Source organism: Saccopteryx leptura, chromosome 2 (assembly GCF_036850995.1).
Source record: "Saccopteryx leptura isolate mSacLep1 chromosome 2, mSacLep1_pri_phased_curated, whole genome shotgun sequence".
NCBI lineage: Eukaryota > Metazoa > Chordata > Mammalia > Chiroptera > Emballonuridae > Saccopteryx > Saccopteryx leptura.
This window is the reverse complement of record NC_089504.1, coordinates 307,075,248-307,100,758: the sequence shown is the minus strand read 5'-3', so window position 1 is coordinate 307,100,758 and position 25,511 is coordinate 307,075,248. Positions and strand designations below refer to the sequence as shown.

The 25,511-nt window shown below is 36.2% G+C and overlaps 1 protein-coding gene across 2 annotated transcripts; it reads left to right on the top strand.

Moving 5' to 3' along the window:
* TMEM209 (transmembrane protein 209) lies at positions 1 to 24,856 on the top strand. Of its 2 annotated transcripts, none has more exons than XM_066362666.1 (15): positions 1 to 91; positions 981 to 1,117; positions 1,246 to 1,304; positions 1,980 to 2,108; positions 2,573 to 2,811; positions 6,431 to 6,632; positions 13,604 to 13,779; positions 14,688 to 14,759; positions 16,854 to 16,950; positions 18,076 to 18,201; positions 19,616 to 19,713; positions 20,526 to 20,640; positions 20,736 to 20,833; positions 22,726 to 22,799; positions 24,141 to 24,855. In XM_066362666.1, exons 2-15 carry the CDS (start codon positions 981 to 983, stop codon positions 24,193 to 24,195), a joined length of 1,677 nt encoding a protein of 558 aa, XP_066218763.1. In that variant the 5' UTR covers positions 1 to 91; the 3' UTR covers positions 24,196 to 24,855. The 2 variants fall into 2 exon arrangements, with proteins under 2 accessions (XP_066218763.1, XP_066218764.1); XM_066362667.1 differs by lacking the exon at positions 1 to 91 and adding an exon at positions 137 to 257 and having other exon boundaries at positions 24,141 to 24,856.
* The last annotated feature ends 655 nt before the right edge of the window (positions 24,857 to 25,511 follow it).

The following is a 25,511-nucleotide window of genomic DNA, read 5'->3' as shown; positions in this document are numbered from 1 at the left end:
AAGACTTGAAAACCGGTCTCTTTCGCCTTAGCGCTTCGCGCATGTGCAGTAGAGAGTGGCGCGAGTCAGCGGCTTCCGCTCGAAGATCACGGTGCGTTTTAGGGGTGGTTTTTTGTGCTTCCTGGCCCCGCGGAATCCACGCGGGCCTGGCGAATTACGTGCCTGTGGACCTGCCGTGGGCTCATGCAAAGGGAGATGTGGCCGGGTATCCCGCCACCCGTGGAGGAACGGAGGACAGAAACGATAGGGTTGCGGAAGTTTGTACTGGGAGAGCCAAGGAGGGGAGCTCATTTGGTCCGGGGAGTTTTGAGTCCGGCTGGGTGGCGAGAAGGGTACGACTCCGTATAACTATAACAAAACTTACACTTGTCTGCAACGAATGAAGCCTAGCAAAAAGAAGGAAATACAAATCCCGGTGTAGTCCAAAGCAATGCACACTTCTTTCCACTCGCCCTCATCCCCCTCCCATCATGAGTACTGGCACTTCCAAAAGTTAAAAACAAAACGGAGGTCCCCGGCGTAGATCTGTCGGAGTGCAGAATTAGTTTAAGATCATAGGCAGTTTTCTGCACAAAACTGTATGTGAGTCTAATGGCTTGTGACCTAAATGAGATAGTTTCTCCCAAAACTTGGTATTCTGAGTTTCTTAAGTTTGTCCCTGAGCTAGTGCTTGTGACATAGTCCCAAAATACAGTACAGAGGAATTGCAGACATAACTACCGACGCTTCAGTTACAAAATAAGACGTTTTTATTTATTGGAAGTATTAAGTTGTTTTCTGAAGTGACCAGCCACTTCTTTATTGATTACAATATAGTAATCAGTGAGGTTAATAGTTTAGGGTTCCCTTTCCATATACTAATATTAAAGTGTAGAAAAAAAGATGAGGAAAAGGTGTGCGCAGTTTTTAGTTATTGTTATAAAGGACACACATGTGATTTCTTAAAACGGTTAATTCTTGTGTTTCTTGTTTTTGAATAGATGCAGGGGGAGCCAAACCCTAGTACTTCCCTTATTGACAGAACCATCAAGATGAGAAAAGAAACAGAAGCTAGAAAGGTGGTTTTAGCCTGGGGACTCCTAAATGTATCTGTGGCTGGAATGATATATACTGAAATGTAAGTTAATTAGAAAAAAATCTAAGAGACCAGTGGTTGGTTCCACATGTTTTTGTGTTTGTTTTGATTGTGGGTGTTTTTTGTTTGTTTTTTTAAAATACATTAAAAAGCCTTTCTGATTCTTCCAGGACTGGAAAATTGATTAGTTCATATTATAATGTGACATACTGGCCCCTCTGGTATATTGGTAAGTAATTTTCTCTAATTTAGAATTACTGTCAACGAAAAACTACATTCAAGTTTAATTCAGCCATGCTTTCATTCAGCAAATATTTGCGTGCCTACTGTCTTCCAAAAACTGGGACTGCAGCAGCAGGGGAACAAAGTCCCTACCCTCGTGGAAGGAACATGTCAGTAAAAGAGACAATCAAATTAAACAATACAATTCTAGGTAATAATGAGTTCTGTGAAGAAAAATAAAGTTTAGGGTTAGTGAGATGTGTATCTGTTAATCTCCCTGAAATGCCTTTCCTACTTCTCATTTTTCACCTTTCAAGACCAGCCAGATTTCTACAACACTGATGCCTTCCTTCGAATACACTCATGAATCTAAAGTCTGTGAGAAAGGTGGTGTAAAAAGTGAAAGAGCAAGAGTTTTGAACTCTGCAGACCTGAGTTAGAATCATGGCTTCAGTAACGAGCTGTGTGCTCTTGGAAAAATCACTTTTCTGCCAACTGTTGGTTGGTCTTTAAAATAGAGGTGAAAATGTTTATTGTTCAAGTATTAAGGATTAGTCATAATGTTTTGAAACTCACTAGTAAGTACCCTGTATTTAATAGACACTCATTAAGTGGTAACTAGAGGAAGAAGTTTTCAATTATTAAGTCTTTTAAATTATTATTCATTATTATTCCCTTGTAGAGCTTGCCCTTGCGTCTCTCTTCAGCCTTAACGCCTTATTTGATTTTTGGAGATATTTCAAATATACTGTGGCACCGAGTCTGGTTGTTAGCCCTGGACAGCAAACACTTTTAGGGTTGAAAACAGCTGGTAAGTGTTTAACATCTTTTGCAAAGGTAGAGGAAAGGTTGGCAATAACTCTTTCTCAATTTAATTTTCCCGTTTCCTAGACTCGTCTGGAAGGGACTTAGACCATCTGGTTCAACTATATTAAGCAGGTCTATGATAAATTGTCCCAAGACCAGTAACTGTCATTCCTATTTGTATAAATTAAATGGATCTAGCAATCAATAGCCTCATGAAAATTTGTTCCACTGTTTAATTATAATTAAAATTAAATCACTAATGCTTGCTCAGTTGAGGCTAACTTCTTATTTTGTATTCTGTAGAAATGGTAAAGTACTAATTTGTGTTTTTTGGTGATAACTTAGGTAATTTAACAACCAACTTCTATATTATTTTCCATTTTTCTGAAGAAAAAGATTTAGTTCATTAAATCTGTTTTCATAGAAATTTTATTTATTTGCCATTTACTTACCTATTTATTCTTCTAGTTGTACAGACTACACCTCCACATGATCTGGCAGCAACCCAAATCCCTCCCTCTCCAACTTCTTCAATTCAAGGTCAGAGTGTGTTGAGTTATAGCCCATCTCGTTCACCTAGTGCCAGCCCCAAGTTCACTACCAGCTGTATAACCGGATACAGCCCTCAGCTACAAGGATTATCATCAGGGGGCAGTGGTTCTTATAGCCCAGGAGTGACCTACTCGCCCATCAGTGGTTATAATAAGGTAATGACTCTTTCTCTTGGCCAGTCACCTTGTTTTACAATTGGGAGATTACATTGACAGTCTAGTGAGTTGAAACTCCTAGTTTTATCAGTGAAGAAACAGCAACAGTGGGTAATAAACTTGCACTAATCACCCACTTAAGAGCCAGTAATAAATCCAGATTTCCTACCACATCTTAAAATGAAAAAAGATGTAGTTTTTTGCAAAGATAATGAACACCAACTAGGATCTTTCTTCAGGGTCTTTAAAACAAGATGAAACTAGCCTGACCAGGCGGTGGTGCAGTGGATAGAGCGTTGAACTGGGATGCAGAGGACCCAGGTTCAAGACCCCGAGGTCGCCAGCTTGAGCGCGGGCTCATCTGGTTTGAGCAAAAGCCTACCAGCTTGAACCCAAGGTCGCTGGGTCCAACAACAGGTTACTTGGTCTGCTGAAGGCCCCTGGTCAAGGCACATATGAGAAAGCAATCAATGAACAACCAAGGTGTTGCAACACATAATGAAAAACTAATGATTGATGCTTCTTATCTCTCTCCGTTCCTGTCTGTCCCTGTCTATCCCTCTCTCTGACTCACTCTCTGTCTCTGTAATAAATAAATAAATAAATAAATAAATAAATAAATAAATAACCAACCAAGATGAAACTATGGTAATTTTTTACTTTAGTTTTCTTTATTCCTGTTTCTCTTCTTTGCATCTTTATGTGAAACTTTTGTATAGTCTTATAGAATTCCAATACATTTCATCATATTAAAGTATCTTCTAAGCTAAAAAGTTGGGATTATCATGTAGTTTGACTCAAGTATAGACACACTAAACTGGAGGATTAGAAATCTTCACTCCTACTCTCACAGTACAGTGGGCTTTTTTTCTCATTTTTAGGCTTGTTAGAAGTAAAAGTGGCAAATTTGAAATTGTGACTCCTACCTAAAACATAAGATTATAGGAGGAGTATTATTATTATTATGTTAGCGAGAGGAAGGAGGAGGAGAAAGAGAGAGAGAAGAACATAGATCTGTTCCTGTATGTGCCCTGACCAGGGATCAAACTGACAACCTCTGCACTTCAGGAGGATGCTCTAACCAACTGAGCTATCTGGCCAGGGGAGTGGTCACATTTTCAAGTGATTTTACCAAGTAGACTGTGAGAAATGCTGGAAATGAAATCCACACAGTCCTCCTTTACCCTTTTATATAATATTTCTTTGTAATGAAATTCCATACAACTTGCTGCCAATAATAATTTTGGCAAGGAAAAGAATTTAGATAATTTTCTACAAGTTAAATGTAGTGAGGAAATCTATATATATAGTGATAATTTATAACATAAGTAAACATGATTTTTTAAAATAGCTTTAGTTTGTTTTCATGAGAAAAGTACTATATGATTATTATACTAAGTAAATTAGAAGAAAGAGTACTCAAGTCTCACTCAGACATCTCTGTTTAATGGCTACTTAATAATACTCATCTAGTGAGAATACCATAGTTTACTCTTGAATATTTAAGTCATTTAATTTCTTAAAAATTATTGTCATTCTATACTAAATAGAACTTAATTATATTTTTTCGACTAGATTCTAACCTCCTTGCAAACCAGATTGTGTTTTTATTCATCTTTGTTTTCTTAGCAGAGTATATGAATTACAGATGCTGTATAGGTGCTTGATGAGCTGAAATAATATCTTGGAAAAGTTAATGAAATGATTATTTTTTGAGAAAAAAAAATGCCAAAATTGACTACGATGTAGAAAACCTAAATAAGTGAAGGAAGAACATTTAAAAACCATTCATCAAATATATCCTTAGAGTACATGAGGGTCCTGAAGTTTTTACTATTGACTTCAAAATTTTCAAAAACAGTTACTTTTTAAACATTTGATTATGAAATTTTTCACATGGACATGAAAGGACCAGTACAGGGAGCTGCTGCGGATCACCCACCTTCCACAGTTAACATATGGCAGTAAAACATGTTAAAAGTGTTAACTCTAGGGTCAGAAAACTGGGTTGAAATCCTGGTATGATCTTAAGCAAGCTAAACTTTCATATCTAAAATTAGTATAGTGATAATACCTATTATTAAGAGGATGAAATAAGATCATGTATATATGTATAAAATATTATGCCCTTTGAGCAAGGATAAACCAGTTAATGGAACAATAGCTCAAATATAGTCATAGTATATATTATATATAAGGATTTACTATGTTCATTCAAATAACAAAAATCAATGTGGAAAAGGATTAACATTTTTATTTTCAGACAGCATTAAAAATTATAAGATTTGTTAATCCTTCACTTATTATAACCAAATATAACTTGAGCATGAAACCCTAGCAGAAATTTTCAATGTATTGTACTAAAGAGTTAACTATAGGTAATACTTGTGACCAGTAATTGTATTTTTAAAGTGTTTAACTTCATTAGTATAAAGAAATGCAAATTAAAAGTGATTTTATAATACTCTTGGATATTAATTACATGTCTTTTCATAGAGTAATGCTGATGGACATATACCAAAAATAGGTACTCCTATTCTCTTCTGGATAATACAACTTAGTGCAACTTTTTTTTTTTTTTTTTAATTTTTTTTTTTTATTTATTCATTTTAGAGGAGAGAGAAGGGAGAGAGAGAGACAGAGAGAGAAGGTGGGGAGGAGCTGGAAGCATCAACTCCCATATGTGCCTTGACCAGGCAAGCCCAGGGTTTCGAACCAGCGACCTCAGCATTTCCAGGTCGGCACTTTATCCACTGTGCCACCACAGGTCAGGCTGTGCAACATTTTTGTTGACAAGAATATATATAAAAATGTTTGTATGCTTTAATCAAATCATTTCAGTTCCACGAATTTTAAAGGAAGCCTTAAAATTAATCAAAGATTTATGTACAAAGATTTTCCTATAACATTCATAGTAGCCAAAAATTGTAGACAATCCAGATGTCTAGAATAAGAAAAGGTAAAAATAAATTATGGTCTATTTGTACAATAAAATACTAGATAGCTAGTAAGAATAATATTTATAAAGAATTTTTTATTGGAAAATGCTTGGATAACTTTAAATAAAACAAGGACATAAAATTTTAAATTAAACAATATTGTGTCAATTATGTGAAAAACATATTGACATAGCCATGTACATTTAAAGATTTGGAAATACACTCCTGTGGCTGGTTACTTAGTCGGTTAGAGCATTGTCTCAATTGTCAAATGTAGCACCGTTTGTCTGTTCACTTACTGAGGGATAACAGGTTGCTTCTATGTTTTGGTAATTATGGGTAAAGCTGTTGTAAACATCTGTGTGCCACTTTTTGTGTGGACATAAGTTTTCAACTCCTTTAGGTAAATGCCAAAGAGCACAATTGCTAGATCGTTTTGTAAGAGTATGTTTAGTTTTGTAAGAAACCATCAAACTGTCCTCCCAATTGGCTTTTCCAATTTGTGTTCCTGCCAGCTATGTATGAGAATTTCTGTTGCTTCACATCCTCATCCGCATTTGGTGTTGTCAGTGTTCTGGATTTTATTATTGGTGTATTATGTTTTAAAAGTCAAAAACAACAACAAAAATCAATAAATTTCAATTAAATAAAGTGTGTTTTTTTTTTTTAATTTTGTATAGTTGGCAAGCTATAGTTCCTCTCCTTCTTCTCCATACCCTACCACTGTTGGACCAGTGGAGAGCGGTGGGTTGCGGTCTCGCTACCGTTCTTCACCCACTGTCTATAACTCCCCTACTGACAAAGAAGACTACATGACGGACCTGCGAACTCTGGATACTTTCCTTAGAAGTGAAGAAGAGAAACAGCATAGAGTGAAACTGGGTATGTATATGTAGGTTTTTGATCTAACATATATATACTGCTCACAAAATTAGGGGATGTTTTCAAAATGAATATGAAGCGATAAAATATCCCCTAATTTTTATGAGCAGTATATTTGGTGTCACTCTACATTATCCTTAACTTGTTAGTTTCATTACTTTGATTAAATGTTTAAGTCTCTTACTAAAATACCTTGTGTAGTTCAGAAGACAGATATGTTTTGTTTCTATATTTTATGCAGTTAAAGTTCACCACATTTAAGTAAGATAAAGCTGAACTGAGAAATCTTGAACATTAAGATTGAAAGCTTTTTCATATAGCGTAAGTTATAGTTTCTGTTTAAAAGTTGAGGCTCTCAGGGTCTGGCCAGTTAGCTTGGTTGGTTCAAGTGTCATCCCAAAACCTCAAGGTTGTGGGTTCAATCCCCAGTCTGGGCACATTAAGGAAGCACAACTAAGTGGAACAACAAATGAATGCTTTCTCTCTCTCTCTCTCTCTCTCTAATCAATCAAAAAAAAAAAAAAAAGGCCGTCAAATGTCTTTGAAGTAGTGCATAGCAAAACTCATTGAAGTGACAGTTGTCTCCTTTCTGATAGTCCTTGGGAAGGTGGTTGTGGCTGTTAAGGACGAAGGACAGAGCATGGATTTACGCTAGAAGTGCTGCTGTTTTTCAGAACAATTTAAAGTTATCTTTAGTTTACCTTGGGAAACAATGTTAGAAAATCTTAATCTATTTGGGGAGGATTTGATTATTACAAAGTCAATTATTTGAAACCAAATTAGGTTATTGAGCAGAGTAATGATTTTTCCCCGCAGGAACTTCCACAGAAAGCACATTAGGTGCTAAAGCATGGCCACAATGAGGAAGCCAGTTATTGGACCATGGCTCTTTGTGTCACTTTAAATCTCTCCATTGATGTTTAATACAATTTAGCCTCGAATTGCCACAAATGTCAAAGAAACAAATCAATATTATCTTGTTACTTGTCAATACACGCTTTTTCTTTTTAAATTTTGAAATATTTCAAGTGTACTGAAAATGCTAGTGTATAAACACAAAGAACAACGTATTAACCCTTTACATATCTTTGTCGTAGCCACTTTTTCTGCTTTCCATTTTTATTTCTTCCTTGACATATAGGAGTTTCTTGGAAGTGTTGTTGTTATTGATTAGTGTTGCTTTTAATTTCCAGACATATGAAATGAAAGGCTTGGTTATCTTTTCTCTGTTTTCTAAGCTGATTGTACTGAGCTGGAGATTCTGATCTGTACCTTATTGATTTGGGGGTGTTTTTTTCAGACTTGCATTTAGGCCTGCTATGTGATTACTATTTATAAATGGTTCTTGGTATATTAAAAAGAATGCATAGTCTCAAATACTGGACTCCATGTTCATTTAGTAAGCTTCTTGATAGTGTTCTTAAATTCTTGATATGATTAATTTTTGTCTGCTTGAACTATTAGTCACTAAGGAAATGTGTTAAAAACTCCCAATGTTTGTCTTCCACTAAAGATCTCTTCGTAATTCTGTCAAATTGGCTAAGTATCCATGAGATTATATTAAGTGCGTGTAAATTCAGAATTGTTAATACCATTCTGGTCAGTTACTCCATTTATGCTTAGGCTTTTTGCCTTTAAGAGTATTTGTCTGACATTAACACAGCTCTCCTGTTTCATGTGGTTAGCATTTACCAGGTACATCTATTGTTTATCCCTGTCCTTTTAACCCTCTGTGCCCATAGGTTTTAGTTAAGTATTTTATACAAATTAATTTCTAAAGTATTTATTTGGGAGCTACTTTGAGAGTATATAAACATCCTCTTCCTCACTAAATTTTGACTTACTAGTTTTGACATCCTTTTGAGATTCTTTTCAAAATTAATTATTTCTGTGTTGGTTGTCATAGTAGCTTTCTAATTCTGTCATTCTTTCAATATTTATCCCTTTTATGTTTAAACTTTTTTGTGATAAAATATACATAAGATTTATCATTTTAACCATTTTTAAATTGCATTTATTGGGGTGACACTGGTTAATAAAATTATATTGGTTTCAGATGTACAATTCTAGTACATCAACTGTACATTGTATTGTATGTTCACCATCCCAAGACACATCTCCTCCCATCACCGCACTGTGACCAATTTTAAGGTATAATTCACATTGTATTAGGTTCATTCACATTGTTGTCCAACCACCTTTCATATCTGTTTATTGGCATTCTTCTGTCAGATGGTTCTTTTTCTTCTTTTCCATTGTCATTTATTTTGATGGTTAGATATTCTCAGATTTGGCTAGTGGGCCACTTTATGTTCTTTTGACATGACACTCACTCTTTGAGCACTTTCTCTCACTCTTTTTTTTTTTTTTTAATTTACAGCAACATAAGATATTTCAGGCTTCTTTTGTATTTTCCCTGGCTAACTAGCTCTGGAGTCAGTCTGTTTCTTTAAAGGACCATAATCGCTTTTAGTGAAGAATGATGTTTAGAAATTGATGTCTGGGCATTGGATATGCCATGTTAATAAAGTGTCATTACTCTAGGTCCTCTGAGCAGGCAGCTAGGGAAATGTATGTATATACACACATATTATATATATAAGTATATTTCTGTATCCATTCAGCTACATGATCCCATCAGTTCATTCTGGAACAACATGGGTTTGAACTGCATGGGTCCATTAACATGGATTTTTTTCAGTTAATATATACAGTACAGTAAATACATTTACGATTTTCTTAACATTTTCTCCAGCTTTATAGAAATACAGTATATAATACATATTAACATACAAAAAATGTGTTAATCGACTATGTTATTGGTAAAGCTTCTGGTCAACAGGAAACTATCAGTAGTTAACTGTTGGTGGAATCAGAAGTTATAAATGGGCTTGACCAAGCTGTGGCACAGTGGATAAAGCATCGGACTGGGATGCGGAAGACACAGGTTCGAGACCCTGAGCTCGCCAGTTTGAGCTCAACTGGTTTGAGCAAGGCTCACCAGCTTGAACCCAAGGTCACTGGCTCGAGCAAGGGGTCACTCAGTCTGCTGTAGCCCACGGTCAAGGCACATATGAGAAAGCAATCAATGAACAACTAAGGTGCCACAACAAAGAACTGATGCATCTCATCGCCCTTCCTGTCTGTCTGTCCCTATCTGTCCCTCTTTCTGACTCTCTGTCTCTGTCACACACACACAAAAAGAAGTTATACATGGATTTTTAACTAAATGGGGAGGGGTCAATGCCCCTAACCCCCTCACTGTTCAAGGGTCAACTGTATATTAAAAACCATGAGTTCAGCCTGACCTGTGGTGGTCCAGTGGATAAAGTGTCAACCTGGAATGCTGAGCTCGCCAGTTTAAAACCTGGGCTTGGCTGGTCAAGGCACATATGGGAATTGGTGCTTCCTGTTCCTCTCCTATTCTCTTTTTCTTGCTTTCTCTCTTTCTCCTCTCTAAAATGAATAAATAAAATCTTTAAAAACAAAACCAAACCATGAGTTCATACTAATACCCCCAATTCCAATCCAGCTATAATGGGTTTATTCTAGCCTTTCCTCCCCATATTTGCAATTTCCTTCCTCAGTCGTGAGAAATCGGACACTCACGTACTTGTTCTCACACACCCATTTCGCTAAGAGCCACTTCATCCCTAAATATTTCACATGCATCTCCTAAGACAAGTACATTTTCCTCTCTACCTGCAACATGATCATCATACTTAATTACCATTATTCACATTCACATTTCCTGCAATCGACACAATAATGACCTTTGTAGCTTTTTTTTCTTTCCTTTTATTGATGCAGGATCTAGTTAAGGTTCATATACTGCATTTAGTTGTCATGCTTCTTGTCTTTTATGACATCTACATTCTCAAGAGGTCAGGCTAGTTGTATTGCACGTGTGGATTTATGTGATCATTTTCTCTTTATTAGATTAGATTTAAATACTATTTTTTGGCAAGAATACAACTTAGGTGGTGGTATGTCCCTTTCAGCGGATCTCATCAGGAGTCATATGGTATCATTTTGTGCCTTTGTTGGTAGTGCTATAAGGACTACTTGCCTAGGGGATGGCAACCTGATTTCTTCATAATAGCTTTTCCCTTTTGTAATACATAATCTATAGTATGATTTCTTTGAGACTTGGGACTATACTATTCCCCCAACAGCCTTTCACTCAGTGGTTTTAGCTAACATTCATTGGTGGTCCTTTCCCAATAAATGAATACAGTGGTAGTTTCAAAATGGATACTTTCTACTATACTTTATTTTTTTCTACATTTAGCACTCTGGAATTCTTCTGTAAAGAACTTCCTCTTTACCCCTCACCCCACAGTTTTTTTTAGCTAGTTTGAACTCATTGGTCCTTTCATTAGTAATGTCTAACTAAACTGCTGTTCAGTTAACTCTTTGAGTTTTTTATTTGTATTTTTTTATTTTTCAGAATTTTATTTGGTTCTTTCAAATATTCCTGACTTGTTTTAGAGTATCTTGTTTTGTTTCTGTTTTCAATTCCTCTTCCTATCTCAGTTACTTTAAACATTCTTTTAAAAAGTCTCTGTCTAGTGGTTCAGTTATCTAAAGTTTATAGAGATGAAATACTAACATTTTTTGGTCTTGTTGACTCATGCTTTGAGGCTTGTTTCCTTGTGATTATCTGGTTTTTCTGTTTGTTTTTGGTAGTCTCATCTTCAGAAGGGTTTTATCTGTGCTTGCTCTGTCCTGGGCAAGGCTGGATGGAAGCCTTGTTTCCTCCTAGAAGTTTTGTATATGTCTCTGCCAGGTCCCTAAGGAGGATCACTGGCTTTGAACTAACTTAAGTAATGTCTAGGCTTAAAGGATTAATCTCCAACAACCTAATACACACAAGCTTCTTCGTTATCTCCTGGTGCCAGCAGTCAGATTGCTTTCTTACCCACTGAGAATGTGGCCCTTTGAGGTTCCTGGCCCTCTGCCAAGTGCAAAGGATAGCAGTAGGAAAAGGGGCTCAACCCAACTCTACCTCTTCGCGGCCTGCATCTTCATCACGGGTTCCCACTTGGCCACTGCAATCCCAGCTGATAGGTTTCCCGAAGCCTGCAGAATTCTCCAGGGCAGCCACAGTGTCAGCTCACACAGGCCACTCTCCTTGTCAGGTCTCACCTCATTTCTAGCCTCTAGCTATTCCTCTTAACTTTTTGCATGCTCCATTACCCATTGGAATAAGGTGTTCTATTTTAATAAACATTTTTAGTTCTATATAGTGGAAGGTGTTTTAGGTTACCTGGTTTGTTAGGTTGCCAGAATTTAACATCTCTCTGTGTTTGATCCTTAGGTCTTTGGGCTTTTCCAGCTATAGATTGTGTGGTGTTTGTTGTGGTGTGGTCATTACAGGAGGCCCATGCTGTCACTGCTTGCTATGTATATTTTGCATGTACTTTGGCTAATGCACAACAGATAGTAAAGCTTCTTATTTCTGTCATCTTCTGTCTACAAACTATATAAAATTTTTGTCAAGTAAAGCCAGTCTTTACTGAAATTTTTCTTGTGTTCAAGTTTTCTCTGAGAAAACTTTTGAAGTTAATAGTCCTAATGATTATTTTTGATATTAATAGTCCTAACAATGAACCAAAATAGAATAACTTTGTGTTCTATCATGAACACAGTCTTTTACCTTCCTGTTTTATTTCCAGTTTATTAACTCACTTGTGTTCATTTAAAACTTGTTTTCTTGATGGTAATTCATTCATGTAAGTCAATTTTTCCAGAAGTCCTACTTGAATATTTCACTGTACACCAAGTGTGATATTTCTTTATTGTACATAATTATTTACTTTTATGACAGATGAAACATACAAGTAGTCACCTGAACTACTGGTACAAACTGGCTGACCTTCAAGGTTGGATGCTGTGGATGAAATGTTCTCACATGTCCATTTCATGACTTTACATCCTTGGCACCTGTAAATAAGCAGCATAAGAAAAGTAGTTTTATTATGTTATAGTCACTGCTGTTAGAAATTCTGCTAAGATTATTTTAAAAGTTTATGTTTGTGATTTTTTGTGTGGGTGTGAAGTATCGTTATTTTCAATATTAGTTAAACTTTAAAAAAATTAAGCCCTTCACAAGTATCAAATAATTGTCCTTGAAAACTTGCTCTTTATTTATTTTTATGTTTATTTTATTGATTTGAGATTGGGAGTGAGACAGGTACATCAATGTGCTCCTGTATGTGCCCTGACGGATCGAACCAGCAACCTCTGCGCCTCCAGATGATGCTCTAACCAACTGAGCTATCCGGCCAGGGCACACTTTGCTGTCTGTTTAAATACTGTGCTAGGTGCTATGGGGAATAAATATTCTCTACCTTTCCAAATATTATTTGGAAAAAGAGATAAACCATAACTTTGAAATGTGATAATTACTCTGGATTAAATCCCTAAATGTTTACATTTCCTAAAAGTGAATTCAGAAGTGTGATCAGCAGAGTCTCTCTTCAATACAACATAGGAATTCCTACAGGATATGAATAGTGCACAGTAGAGTACAGGGAAGAGTGAGTTTAGTTGCCTAGAGAGTAATTTATTAACAGGAGGCTGTAGTTATCCCATTCAGAAAGAGCTTCTAAAAATTCAGGCAAGGAACTTCCTTAGCCTATTTACTTCCTAAAGAAATTTGTCTTTTGTTTCTCATTGAATCATTTGAAAGTCTAAGAGAATGAAACAAGCTTTCTTTTACAACAAAAATAAACATGTTCAACCACATACAACTCTTAATACCATTCAGAAATGTCCTTGTTAACTTTTAGTACAAGTAGTCTGTGTTCTCTAAAGAAAAGATAATGTCGAGCTGGAGGGAAAAAGAAGCCCCTCAAGGCTGTCTTCCTTGGTGGCCATTGCCTCTGTGCCCAGATACCGCGTTCTCATACTAACACTAGATGTCAAAATGGCTGTAACACTGATGCTCTTTGATTTAATCATTATAGGGAGCCCAGATTCTACCTCACCTTCTTCCAGTCCTACCTTCTGGAACTATAATCGTTCTATGGGGGATTATGCACAGACTCTAAAGAAGTTTCAGTACCAGCTTGCCTGTAGGTCTCAGGCCCCCTGTGCTAACAAAGATGAAGCCGACCTCAGCTCTAAACAAGCTGCAGAGGAGGTAAATGGAAAATACACACGGCTTAATTTTGTGATTTACAGATTATTAGAAAGTCTTCCTTTTTACTTCTGGAACATTTTCTTTTCTATAACCTCCACGTTTATTGACCAGGAACATAAATTTGGCGCATGTTAAACAATAAAGAGGCTCTTATCTACTTTAGTGTGCCTAAAACTGAATATTGTATATTTTACTCTTGATGACACAATAGTTGACATTGGTGTCCTGCCTAAAACATTTTTATGCATTCGTTTATAAAAGGGTATCTCAAGTATCAATATGTACAAGACTCTTGCTTTTAAAATATATTTAGATCACTTCTCAACTTTTTGGCTAAGATCAAGGGGGAAATATATTTAGATTAGAACATTTGACAGTTTATAACTTCTCTAGTTTAATACCAAATGCAGGGTTTTAATTTTGTTCTTCAAAGTGAGAAGAATCTTCTTTTAAACATATCAACATAAGGAATTTTATTTTTTTTTATTTTTATTTTTTATTTATTTATTCATTTTAGAGAGGAGAGGGAGAGACAGAGAGAGAGAGGAGAGATAGAGAGAGAGAAGGGGGGGAGGAGCTGGAAGCATCAACTCCCATATGTGCCTTGACCAGGCAAGCCCAGGGTTTTGAACCGGTGACCTCAGCATTTCCAGGTTGACGCTTTATCCACTGCGCCACCACAGCTCAGGCCAACATAAGGAATTTTAAAGATATGTTTGCATGAATAACAACAAGTGTGTAATAGGAAATTATTGCATACAAGATCATTATTGACATTTGTGAAGGTTTTTTCCTTTTTATTTTTCCAAAAGTATTCCAAATACTTTTGAGGTTGAGGGAAAGAGTGACTGATTTCTAGCAACATTTTTTTTCTCACTGATTGTTCATTTTAAACATATTTTTAATAGGTTTGGGCAAGAGTGACTATGAATAGACAACTTCTTGATCATATGGACTCATGGACAGCTAAATTCAGAAATGTAAGTTTGACATTACTCTTTGGTCAGTATTAGCATCTCTTAATATGCAAAGTATGTTATTAGAATATCAGAGATTTCAGAATTATTAAAAGTACAACATGGACAGCATATATATATAAGGCTAAACATGACATTGACTGCATGGTATCCATTTGTAAGGGGTTTTTTCTTCCATGTTTAGCAAATCGGGGCCTTTTGGATAAAGGAATAATAGGACCTCTTCCCTTTGCCAGCCATTCAATTTTATTTTTCAAAGACCTGTTCTGCCAGGCCTGTTCTGTATCTAGAACTGTGAGGGAAGCAAAAATGAGTCTCTTGCCCTCAGAAAACTTCAGTTAGAGAGAAGATAGTATATGCATGAGGCTACATTGGAATATATCAAGTTATTTGATTTTTCTGAAGAAGAATGCTCTCTGTCTTTGGCCTAAAGGTTGGAAAGGCCAACTGTCTGTGTACAGAGGGAGGGAGTTCCCTTGTGTCAGCACTGCCTGTTTTCCTCGCTGCCCTTGGTGGCCCCTGTGCGACCCACCCCGGTTCTGCAGGCTGCTGGCCCCTCCTCCCCCGTGGCTGCCCCCCCCCACCCCCACAGGTGCCTTCATTCAGAGTCTGTGGAGGCCACTGCTGCCTCCCCTGTGTCATCCAGGAACAGCCACCCATCAGCTCCGCATCTTCTAGAAATATGTTAAAATCGCACTCCTTTTTCATTCTTTCCTTATAATTTAAATAGGGTATCAAGAGGGAGTGGTGAGAAAAATAGCAGCCTACTTTTCTGGAACCAGAAGCCTGGATGGCATTTTAAAGATAAAATTCTTGAGCCCAACCTTGGAAATACTGAATCAGACTTTCTGGGAATGAGGCCTAGATCTCTCCCCTGGGCCCCTTAGATCAGTTTGCTGTAGCCAAAGAGGGGTTGGCAAGCAGGATGCATTTAATAAATTTTGGGAGAATGGATGTCTTAGAACTGTACTCTCTGTTATTTCTGCTTACAGGCTTGTCTAACATGCCTATTTATTTCCCATTGATTTAAGAGAGAGGAAGGGGTGGAGGGAGATGAAGAGAAGCATCAATTTGTTGTTGCACTTAGTTGTGCATCCATTGATTGCTTCTCATCTGTGCCCTGACTGGGACTCAAAACAACAATCTTGGTGTCAAACTGGCACCCTTGGGATCAAGCCAGCTATCCTGGGATCAAACTGGTGACCTCAGCACTCTGGGACAATGCTCTGTCCACTGCACCAACAGCCAGGGCTAAAGTGCCAGTATAATTAAAGTATGTTTTGGTTGAGAGTGTTAGCTTGGAAGAAAAATAAATGCAGTCCCTTGACTGAATTTCTTAGGCTACAATGTTCTGAAATTTAGGGTTTTTTGGACATTTTTAAGGAAGAGTAGACATATATTTCATCTGAAACATTTTTTCATCCTTTCATTTTATGGTTCAACAGGAGCATGGAAACAAATGGTGGAAGTTACCACAAACACATACACACAAACATAACACCAATAAACCAGACAGGGTGTTTCCCTAGACAGTCTTCTCATTTCCCACAATTAGTTTGATATTAGCCATGCGAAGTGGCATTTGAAATCCCTAATCATAAAGTAATGTGGTAATATTCTCAAGCCAGTTTCAGATGTAATACATCTTTTTTCTACATGGTTAGGGAATTGGGGGAGCCTACTGAGAGTTAATCAATTATGTTCATTTGAAAAACTGTCTTACTAATTACAAACCAATATAAACACTGCATGAATAAATGTATGACTAATCACCTTAGAAATGTAAACTGAAGACATCCTTGTAACTTACGTATAATAAGCATAGAAAGAAATATTCCAGAAAAACTTAATACATAACTGAAAGTTTTATATTTTCTTCGAGAAAAAAACAAAAGGCATATGTGATTTAAGAAGATAACGTCATTAACTTACATTCCAGTAGCATGTTTACTTAACTCTAACTTCAGGAAGCTGCTCCTTGCATTCTCTTTCTCTGTACTTGTTAGTATTTACATACACAACAGTAAAAAGATCTTAGAGTCTTATGAGAAATGCTTTGGAATTATGTGTGCAAAACCTTTTCATGTTTCCTCCTAGTGGATCAATGAGACAATATTAGTGCCACTTGTACAAGAAATTGAGTCTGTCAGCACACAGATGAGACGCATAGGTTGTCCGGAGCTGCAGATAGGAGGTATGTGATTCCCTGTCGATGAGTCTGCCAAGTGGGAAATCTATCCTGTTGTGGGATGTTGAACAACTTCCTGTCTTACCTGGAGGTGAAGGAAAAGTCTAAATATCTGTAATACAGGTTTTTTTGTTAATATTACAGTTTTATTGAAATGTAATTTACTTAAAAGTCCACAGTTCAGAGGTTTGGATTGTGCAACCATCAATCAATCTTACACTGTTTCCTCATCTGGAATAGAAACCCCACCTACTGTTAGCAGTCACCCCAGTTTCCTAGCGCCGCCCATCCCCCAGCCCTAGGCAGCTACCAGTCTACTTTCTGCCTCTGTCCATAGGCCTCCTCTGCAGAGTGCATATGAATGGGATCAGGCAGGATGTTGTCCTTGTGATTGGCTTCTTTCACTTAATAAATCAAGTTTTCAAGTTTCGTTCATGCTGTAGCATGTGTCAGTTACCAGCGTGATGTGCTTTCTAAACAACAGCATTGCCTTACTGCAAAGCAATATACATGTGTTCAAGTAGAAAATTCAAAAAGTACAGAAATACACAAAGAAGAATATTATCCATAATTCTGCTTCCAGAGATAACCACTATCAATTTAATCACAAGCAGTTATTGTTTTTAAAGAAAAATACTATAATGCCAACTATATGTATCTATTTTAAGTTATCCCATAACTTAAGAGCAAGAGAAGTGTATATTTAGGAGTTGAGGAAATACGGCACATATATATGTATATATTTCTAATTAAATCAGAGTGATACTATTTTGTTGTGTTTTTCCCCCCACCCTTTCTCTTTTGGTAAGTATTCTCCAGGATTATTTTTATGGCTGGACTATTTTTTATATGAGTGTATGTGTGTCTTTTGTGTGTTAGTTGTTTATATATCTTCCAAAATGGTTCTGGCTGCTGCTTTTGGGGGGAGAGGGAAAACGGGGGAGGGAGCAGATAGGTATCTGGCCACCTTGTCAGAAATTATAAAAATGTAAGAAGATAATGCAAATTGTTAAGGTGTAAATTGTTGCTGTCATTTATTCCTTGAATATCTATCTATTGAGGGAAGAGCGTTTTGGTTTTTTAGAGACCCACATGAATAATATCATTTTCTGTGTGGTTTATTTTTAACAGAGGCCAGTATTACCAGCTTGAAACAAGCTGCTCTAGTCAAAGCTCCTCTCATTCCAACTCTGAATACAATCGTGCAATACCTCGACCTCACCCCCAATCAAGAGTACTTGTTTGAAAGGATCAAAGGTAACTCCTGATTAGAAGATGAAAAAAAATGAAAACCTTTTCACTACTTTGAGATTTTATAAATAAAGGGAATAAGGGAAAAACATGTTCTTGAAAAAATGTAAAGTATCACTAGGTATGATCTTATATTTTATGAAAATATATTTAATTATAGCTTAAGTAAGGTTTACACTTGAACAGCTTTTGGGTTTTATATTTTATGTGCTTAAGAATTGTCAAAATAATATACTTAGCCTTGAATGTGTTAGTTAATAATTTTATTCTATAGAGAAAAACTTCAAAATGAGCTAAATGGACTCAAGTGAATATTTTACTCATTTTCTATTCAACAAACCCTGTATGAGCCTTCTAGATTGAATAGTTATCAACATTTCCCATATTTGATTCTCTTCTCTCTACATATACACACACATAACACCTTTTCTTGCTTATTTGAAAGTATATTGTAGACATATCATTACTTTTCAGCATGCAGATTCCTAAAAAGAAAAAGCATTTGCCTACATTATCACAATACAATTATCAGACCTTAAAAATTAAAAATATTTGCCCTGGCCAGCGGCACAGTGGATGGAGCATTGCCCCCGAGCACCGAGGTTAGCAGTTTGATCCCCAGGTCACTGGCTCAATCCCCGGATTGCCAGCTTGAGCCTCTGTCAGGGCAAGTATGCGAAGTGATCAGTTGGTGCACAGCTAATTGGAGCAGCGAGTTGATGCTTCTTTCTGTCTGTCTCTCCTTTCTCACCTCTCTCCTCCCCTTCTCACCTCTCTCCTTCCCTTCCTCTCTCTCAAAATCAATGTGAAAAAAATATATTTCTGTAATATTATCTAATACACAGTTCATATTCAAATTTCCCAGTTGTCCATAGAATGTTATATATCCTTTTTTTCTAACCAGGATAAGGTATAGGTTCACACATTACATGTATTGTTTCCTTTTTTCTTTTTTTGGTGTTTTTGTCTAAAACAGTTCTGCTACCTTTTCCCCACATGACATTGACTTTTTTTTTTTAAGAGCCCAGAATATTAGTCTTATCTCACATCTTGGATTTATATGTTCTTTCTTCTGGTAATGTTTAAGTTCATCTTTGATAGCTTGTATTTCTTTATATTGTAGGTCTCTTGATCAGGTTGGTTTGTTTTTAGATTTTATTTATTCATTTTAGAGAGAGGGGACAGAGAGGGAGGGGGAGCAGAAAACATCAATTCCCATATGTGCCTTGACCAGGGAAGCCAGGGGTTTCAAACCGGCGACCTCAGCGCTCCAGGTGGACGCTTTACCCACTGTGCCACCACAGGTCATGTTGATCAGGTTTTTAAGATGATATGCTTCTCTTATTGTTACTCCCTAGTCTTTTTTCCCTTAATTTTTTGCATATTCTTAGCTTTTTTTATTTCACCTTGATTGCTACAGAACTTTCTCAAGGAGGCTGCATGAGCTCATTTCGATGGAATAGAGGTGGCGACTTCAAAGGACGCAAGTGGGATACAGACCTGCCCACCGATTCTGCTGTAAGTCTCTAGTTTATTTGAGGGGTTTTTTTCCAGTTCTGTTACTGGATTTATGAGTTTTTATTTTCCCATTATCAAGATTAAAAAGAATTTAGAAACTAAGAAATAAAAAATTGTTTTTGTTTTTTATTTTGGTGTATTTTTTTCCCTTATTAGATTGTCCTAGTTTTTCATGTATTTCTATCAGAGTTGTAATCATTCTGTATGTAAAATTGTACATCCTGCCTTTTTTCACTTTTGCAGTGTTTGAGTAGTTTTTTCGTTATTACACAGTGTCATTTAGCTATTCTATTATTGGACCTAAAAGTTGAAGAAATGTGATAAGGGAAAGGATTTTTGTTTTCTAATGTTGCAAGGAATACAGTGCTGCATATTTCTTGTTTATTTGGGATTACTACTTTAAAAAAGATTCCTAAAATTAGATTTATAAGTTCAAAGAGTATAAAATTTTGGGGCATTTAATAAGAGTTTTTCAAAATCATGTTTAAATTTTTTTATAGTGATTGTTATGTGTGAGAAATGAAGTTTTAAATACTAACATTTAAACTGAGAATTGAATAGAAGTGTGTTTTATCTTGGTGTTGCTGTTCATTAACTGTATGGGTGTGAAGACACACTCAGCAGAAAAGTAGGAATGTCTTTTATCTTTGCATTTTACAGATTTCATCTTATAACCACTTGAAAGCATTTTTGCTAATTCTCTCTTAAGGGAAAAATTTTAAAATTATAGTCATAAACACAGATGTTTTTAAAGGGCTCCATCGATGATAGAGTTTCATGCTGACTTTGAAAAATTGTTTCCTCATTTCTAGATCATCGTGCATGTGTTTTGCACCTACCTCGATTCCAGACTACCTCCACATCCTAAATACCCTGATGGAAAAACATTTACTTCCCAGCACTTTGTTCAGACACCCAATAAACCAGGTATCAGCTGCTCCTAAAAGAATGGGTTGAGCTTTTCATATGAAATACATCTAGTGGCTTTGTTTGGTTTTTCATGGAGCGTATTTCCCTTACAGATGTGACAAATGAGAATGTTTTCTGCATTTATCAGAGTGCCATCAACCCTCCCCATTATGAGCTAATCTACCAGCGTCACGTCTACAATCTCCCAAAGGTACTTCTCAGTGTAGGAGCTGCTGCTATAGAATGGCATAGATTACTTGCTTAGATAATGTTTTTAAAATTAGAATATCTTATTTATGGACTAGGTAAACTTTTGAATTAGGGAAAATGTGTTTCTTGCATACCCCCTTTTTTAACTATAAAAGTATATGTTTAATTTGGAAAAGTGTAAAGAAAAAACACTCATTATTACTTAGAGGAAGCTGTTAACATTTTGGTGTATTGTTTTAGGTTAATTTCATTTTGCTCTTTCTCTGTACTATTTTTATAAGTTGAAATAATTTATGTAGTTTTATATCCTTTTAAAAATTAACTTTATAACAATTTCTATGACATTAAAAAGCTTCATAAAAATACATTTTAATAGCTGTAAAAAACTTCATCATAAGATTGTAATGTAATTCATTCAACCATTCCTCTACTGTTGGACATTTTGGATGTTTCTAATTCTTCATTATCATAAGTAGTGCCGAATTCTCATCTTTATGCATATCACTATCTGCATTTAAGATAATTTCTTTAGCCCAGAGTCCAAAAGTAAAATTCTAGGTTACAGAATATTTTCAGGGCTTTTAAAATCTGTATCAAACTATTGTATTAAAAAAGGTTATCGTAGCCCTGACCAGTTGGTTCAGTCAGTTAGAGAGTCATCCGGAAATGCCAAAATTATGGGTATGATCCCTGGTCAGGGACCATACAGGAAGCAACCAATGAATGCACAGCTAAGTGAAACAAGTGAATGCTTCTTTCTCTCTCTCTTCCTCCCTTCATACGTCTCTCCCCCTTCCTCCCTCTTTCTCTCTCCTTCCTTACTCCCGCTGTCTCTCTAAAAATCAATCAAAAAATTTAAATAAGTAAATAAGGTTGTACCGATTTACACTTCTCTCCAGGGATTTTGCTCGTGGTTGCAAGCCTCAGTTCTTTTGATGACCTTTGCAGTTATTTTTGTTACGAGCATCTTTACTAAGAAATTTCACACTATTCTCTATCAGGTTTCCAAGAAAGAATATTAATTTCATTTTTTTCAAGTTTAAAATGTCAACTTCGTAAGTGTAAATATTTAGGCCATAGAAGTTCCTTTGAATATCCATACAAATTCTTTTCCTTTTTCTTTCTTTTTTTTTTAAGAAACACTGTCTTTTAAAAATTACATATCCTTAGATTCTTGAGTGAAAACACTGAGTCAGGGTAAGTGGGTACAGGTTAATCAGTGAATCGAAAATCTAAGTGAGTTAGTTTGCAGACCAAATATTGCATATAATTGTTTGATTTTATGGCTAGCAAAATGCTGCCTTGAAGATAAAATAAATTTATGTCAAACATGTTACATATACTGTTATTAACATATAATTGAAGTGTGATTAAAAGTTTTTTAATCCCCACATTTTTGTGTGTGCTGTTAATTTTGGGATACAGCATTCTCTGTGTGTGATGTCCAGGGGCACCAGCCCCCCATTAGCCCCCCCATATGCGGGACTTCCCAGTCTGTTTACTTTCTGCTCCACTTTCAGGTCTCAACTTAAAAACCTTTCCCTCGGGCAGGTGTTCCCTGCCTCACCAGCCTGGGTCAGAGGCCCACATATGTTCCCACACGCCTCCCCTCCCCCCATAACATTTGTCACACTACTTGTAATGCTGAGTTTACTGTCTGCCTTTCTACTAGACTTTAAGCTCCTTGATCACATGGACCCTCCCTTTTTCACTGCAGTATTCCCACTTCCTAGCACAAAGTAGGCACTTTGTGTAATGAATGAATGAAAATCTGAATTACATGGAATTCTGAGTTTGTAGGCTGTGAGTTGATAGGCTCTGCCTTCACCTATCAGACTGAATCGTTTGCTCAGTTTGGTTTAAATCTTGCTGTCTTTTTTCTCTTTGTTCCAGGGCCGAAATAATATGTTTCATACATTATTAATGTTCCTCTACATCATAAAGACCAAAGAGTCAGGAATGCTTGGGTAGGTATTTATGCTTTCAAACACATAAGATTTTCTTCCTTTGTTAAGTAAGATTCTGTAGGAGTTTCAAGTGGTTGACTTTGGGAAGTGGGCTTGGGTAGTACAGAGAACTGCTTATTTCTGTCAGAAACTTTTAACACTCTGTGATTTTAAAAATTATGAGTACAATTAAAAATGTTACAGTTAGGGGGTAAGGGTGTTATGTTGGGTGGGACACTTGAATCCATATTAACACAATAAATTAAAATTAATAAAAAAATGTTACAAAATGCCCTTCAAAAAAGGTAATTTCTATCAATCATGTTTTCCTATTTTTTCCCTCACTGACACTGCAAATGATAAGTTCAATTTGATATAAAAATGTCTTAATTTGTGCTTATTTGTGAGTCTAAGCATCTTTCTTTATTAACCATTTGTATAACACTTCTCTGGGAAAAGACTTTTGTGTCTTTGACCATTTTCTGTATTTTTCTTTTCTAATGAACTCATACTCTCTTTCTGTGATGTATATTAACTTGGATTTGCTATCTTGGGCATTTTTGTAATTTATATTTTTTATTTTTTTTTACCAAAATGAATACAGATTCATAATTTTAAAAAATCTGTAGTGCTAACAGTTTGACAGAAATAAGCAGTTCCCTGTATTACCCAAACCCACTTCCCAAAGTCAACCACTTGAACCTCCTGTGGCTTTTCCTTCTGATACTGCTCCTGTGGTGTCAGATAATAGAGCTATGCAGCTCTCTCTCGATTCTTCAGTGTTGGATATAGTTGGTTGATGTTTTACTCTGTTAGATGAGTAGTTTATAGCCTTCTTCTCTTCTCATACTTTGAATACAGTTCTATTACTCTCTAGAGTAGAAGTCAATTTTTTTTTGTTATATGCGATATGGTTTAGTTTAAGCTATCTTAAATTAATACCCATATGCAATTTCACTAAAGCATCTCTTATACTTAGAAAATTCCTAATTCAAGTCAAACTGGTAAAATTTTCTAAGAGGCCTATATCTATATCCTCCATTTTTAAAACTTAATTGGCACATCTACTTTGGTGCTAAAATTATTCTGTTAATTCTATCTGATATAATACTTCTTGAGGTGCACTGAAAAATTGATTTTCAACACTCTATAAATCTTTTTATTCTAAGTTCAGCTTTTAAGCACAGTTAAGAAAGTAATTACTGTTACTAGAATTCACCTGATAAACCATGTGTACCATAACTTATTACAGAATAGCGTTAAATGTCATCAATTAATCATGTACCCTTGTTTTAGTTATTTGAGAAAAGACCTTCAATGCTTGGCAATGAATTACACTAAAACTATTTTTTTTCTTTATAGGAGAGTTAATCTTGGTCTATCTGGTGTGAATGTTTTATGGATTTTTGGCGAGTAGTGAATTCCAAACTGTTGGAGACTTCTATTTGAGTCAGAAGTTGAATCTAAGCATCTCTGAGTCACCGTCTCTTTTGTTTTATTGCACGTGTATGTTATAATCTCTTTGGATTTATTGAAAAATTAGCTATTTTGAAACTTCCTTGTGAAAGTATGCCCTGTATCTTTAACACCAAGAGACATTTCCCCCCAATTTTTCATTCCACTTCAGATTTTCCAATTGCATACAAAACTCAACCCTTAAGATTGTTGTTGACCCAAAACAGTGCAGTTCCCCCTTAATTAAATAAATACGAGACAAATTTTGGTTATCTACTGTCATATGAGAACATTAGGCCCCAGCAACACGTCATTGAGGAAAATGAAGTGCTGCAGTAGATAGATGGTAGATAGATAGATAGAGAGATAGATGATAGATAGATAGATAGATAGATAGATAGATAGATAGATAGATAGATAGATAGATAGAAGGTAGAGTCCTTTATCGTTGTGACTTCTAATTAAGAATCATCTACCTGATTCTTCTCAAAAATTGTTTTTTCGGCCCTGGCCAGTTTGCTCAGTGGTAGAGCATCAGCCTGGTGTGCAGGAGTCCCGGGTTCGATTGCCAGCCAGGGCACACAGGAGAAGCGCCCATCTGCTTCTCCACCCCAACCCCCTCCTTCCTCTCTGTATCTCTCTTCCCCTCCCACAGCCAAGGCTCCATTGGAGCAAAGTTGGCCCAGGCGCTGAGGATGGCTCTGTGGCCTCTGCCTCAGGTGCTAGAATGGCTCTGGTTGCAACAGAGCAACGCCCCAGATGGGCAGAGCATCGCCCCCTGGTGGGCATGCCGGGTGGATCCCGGTTGGGCGCATGCGGGAGTCTGACTGCCTCCCTGTTTCCAACTTCAGAAAAATACAAAAAAAAAATTGTTTTTTCAATTCCATTATTTAGTATAAATACTTACAAAGAAATAAGCACATAGCTAACTAATTTTTCTTTTTAGTCTCTACCTTTCCCCAGTGTTTGGCAAATCAGCCCATGGCCCATATTTAAAAAATGAGATCAACTTCTAATATATTAGTACATGTGTATTTTTTAAATATTAGTGAAAGAAATTTGACAGTACTATGTTTAAAATATCAATGCCTAGATTAAATTTAGCTGATAGAATTAAACTATTTGGGTCTTAGTAAAGAAACTGAGTACACCAAAAACACTGCTTTGGTTTTAATAAGTCAAATAGGAAAATTATCTGAGAGGCCTATCTCTCTAGCCCCCATTTATTAAAATTTAATTCCATAATATTGTAATTTTTAAGAGTTCCCATTAAGATCT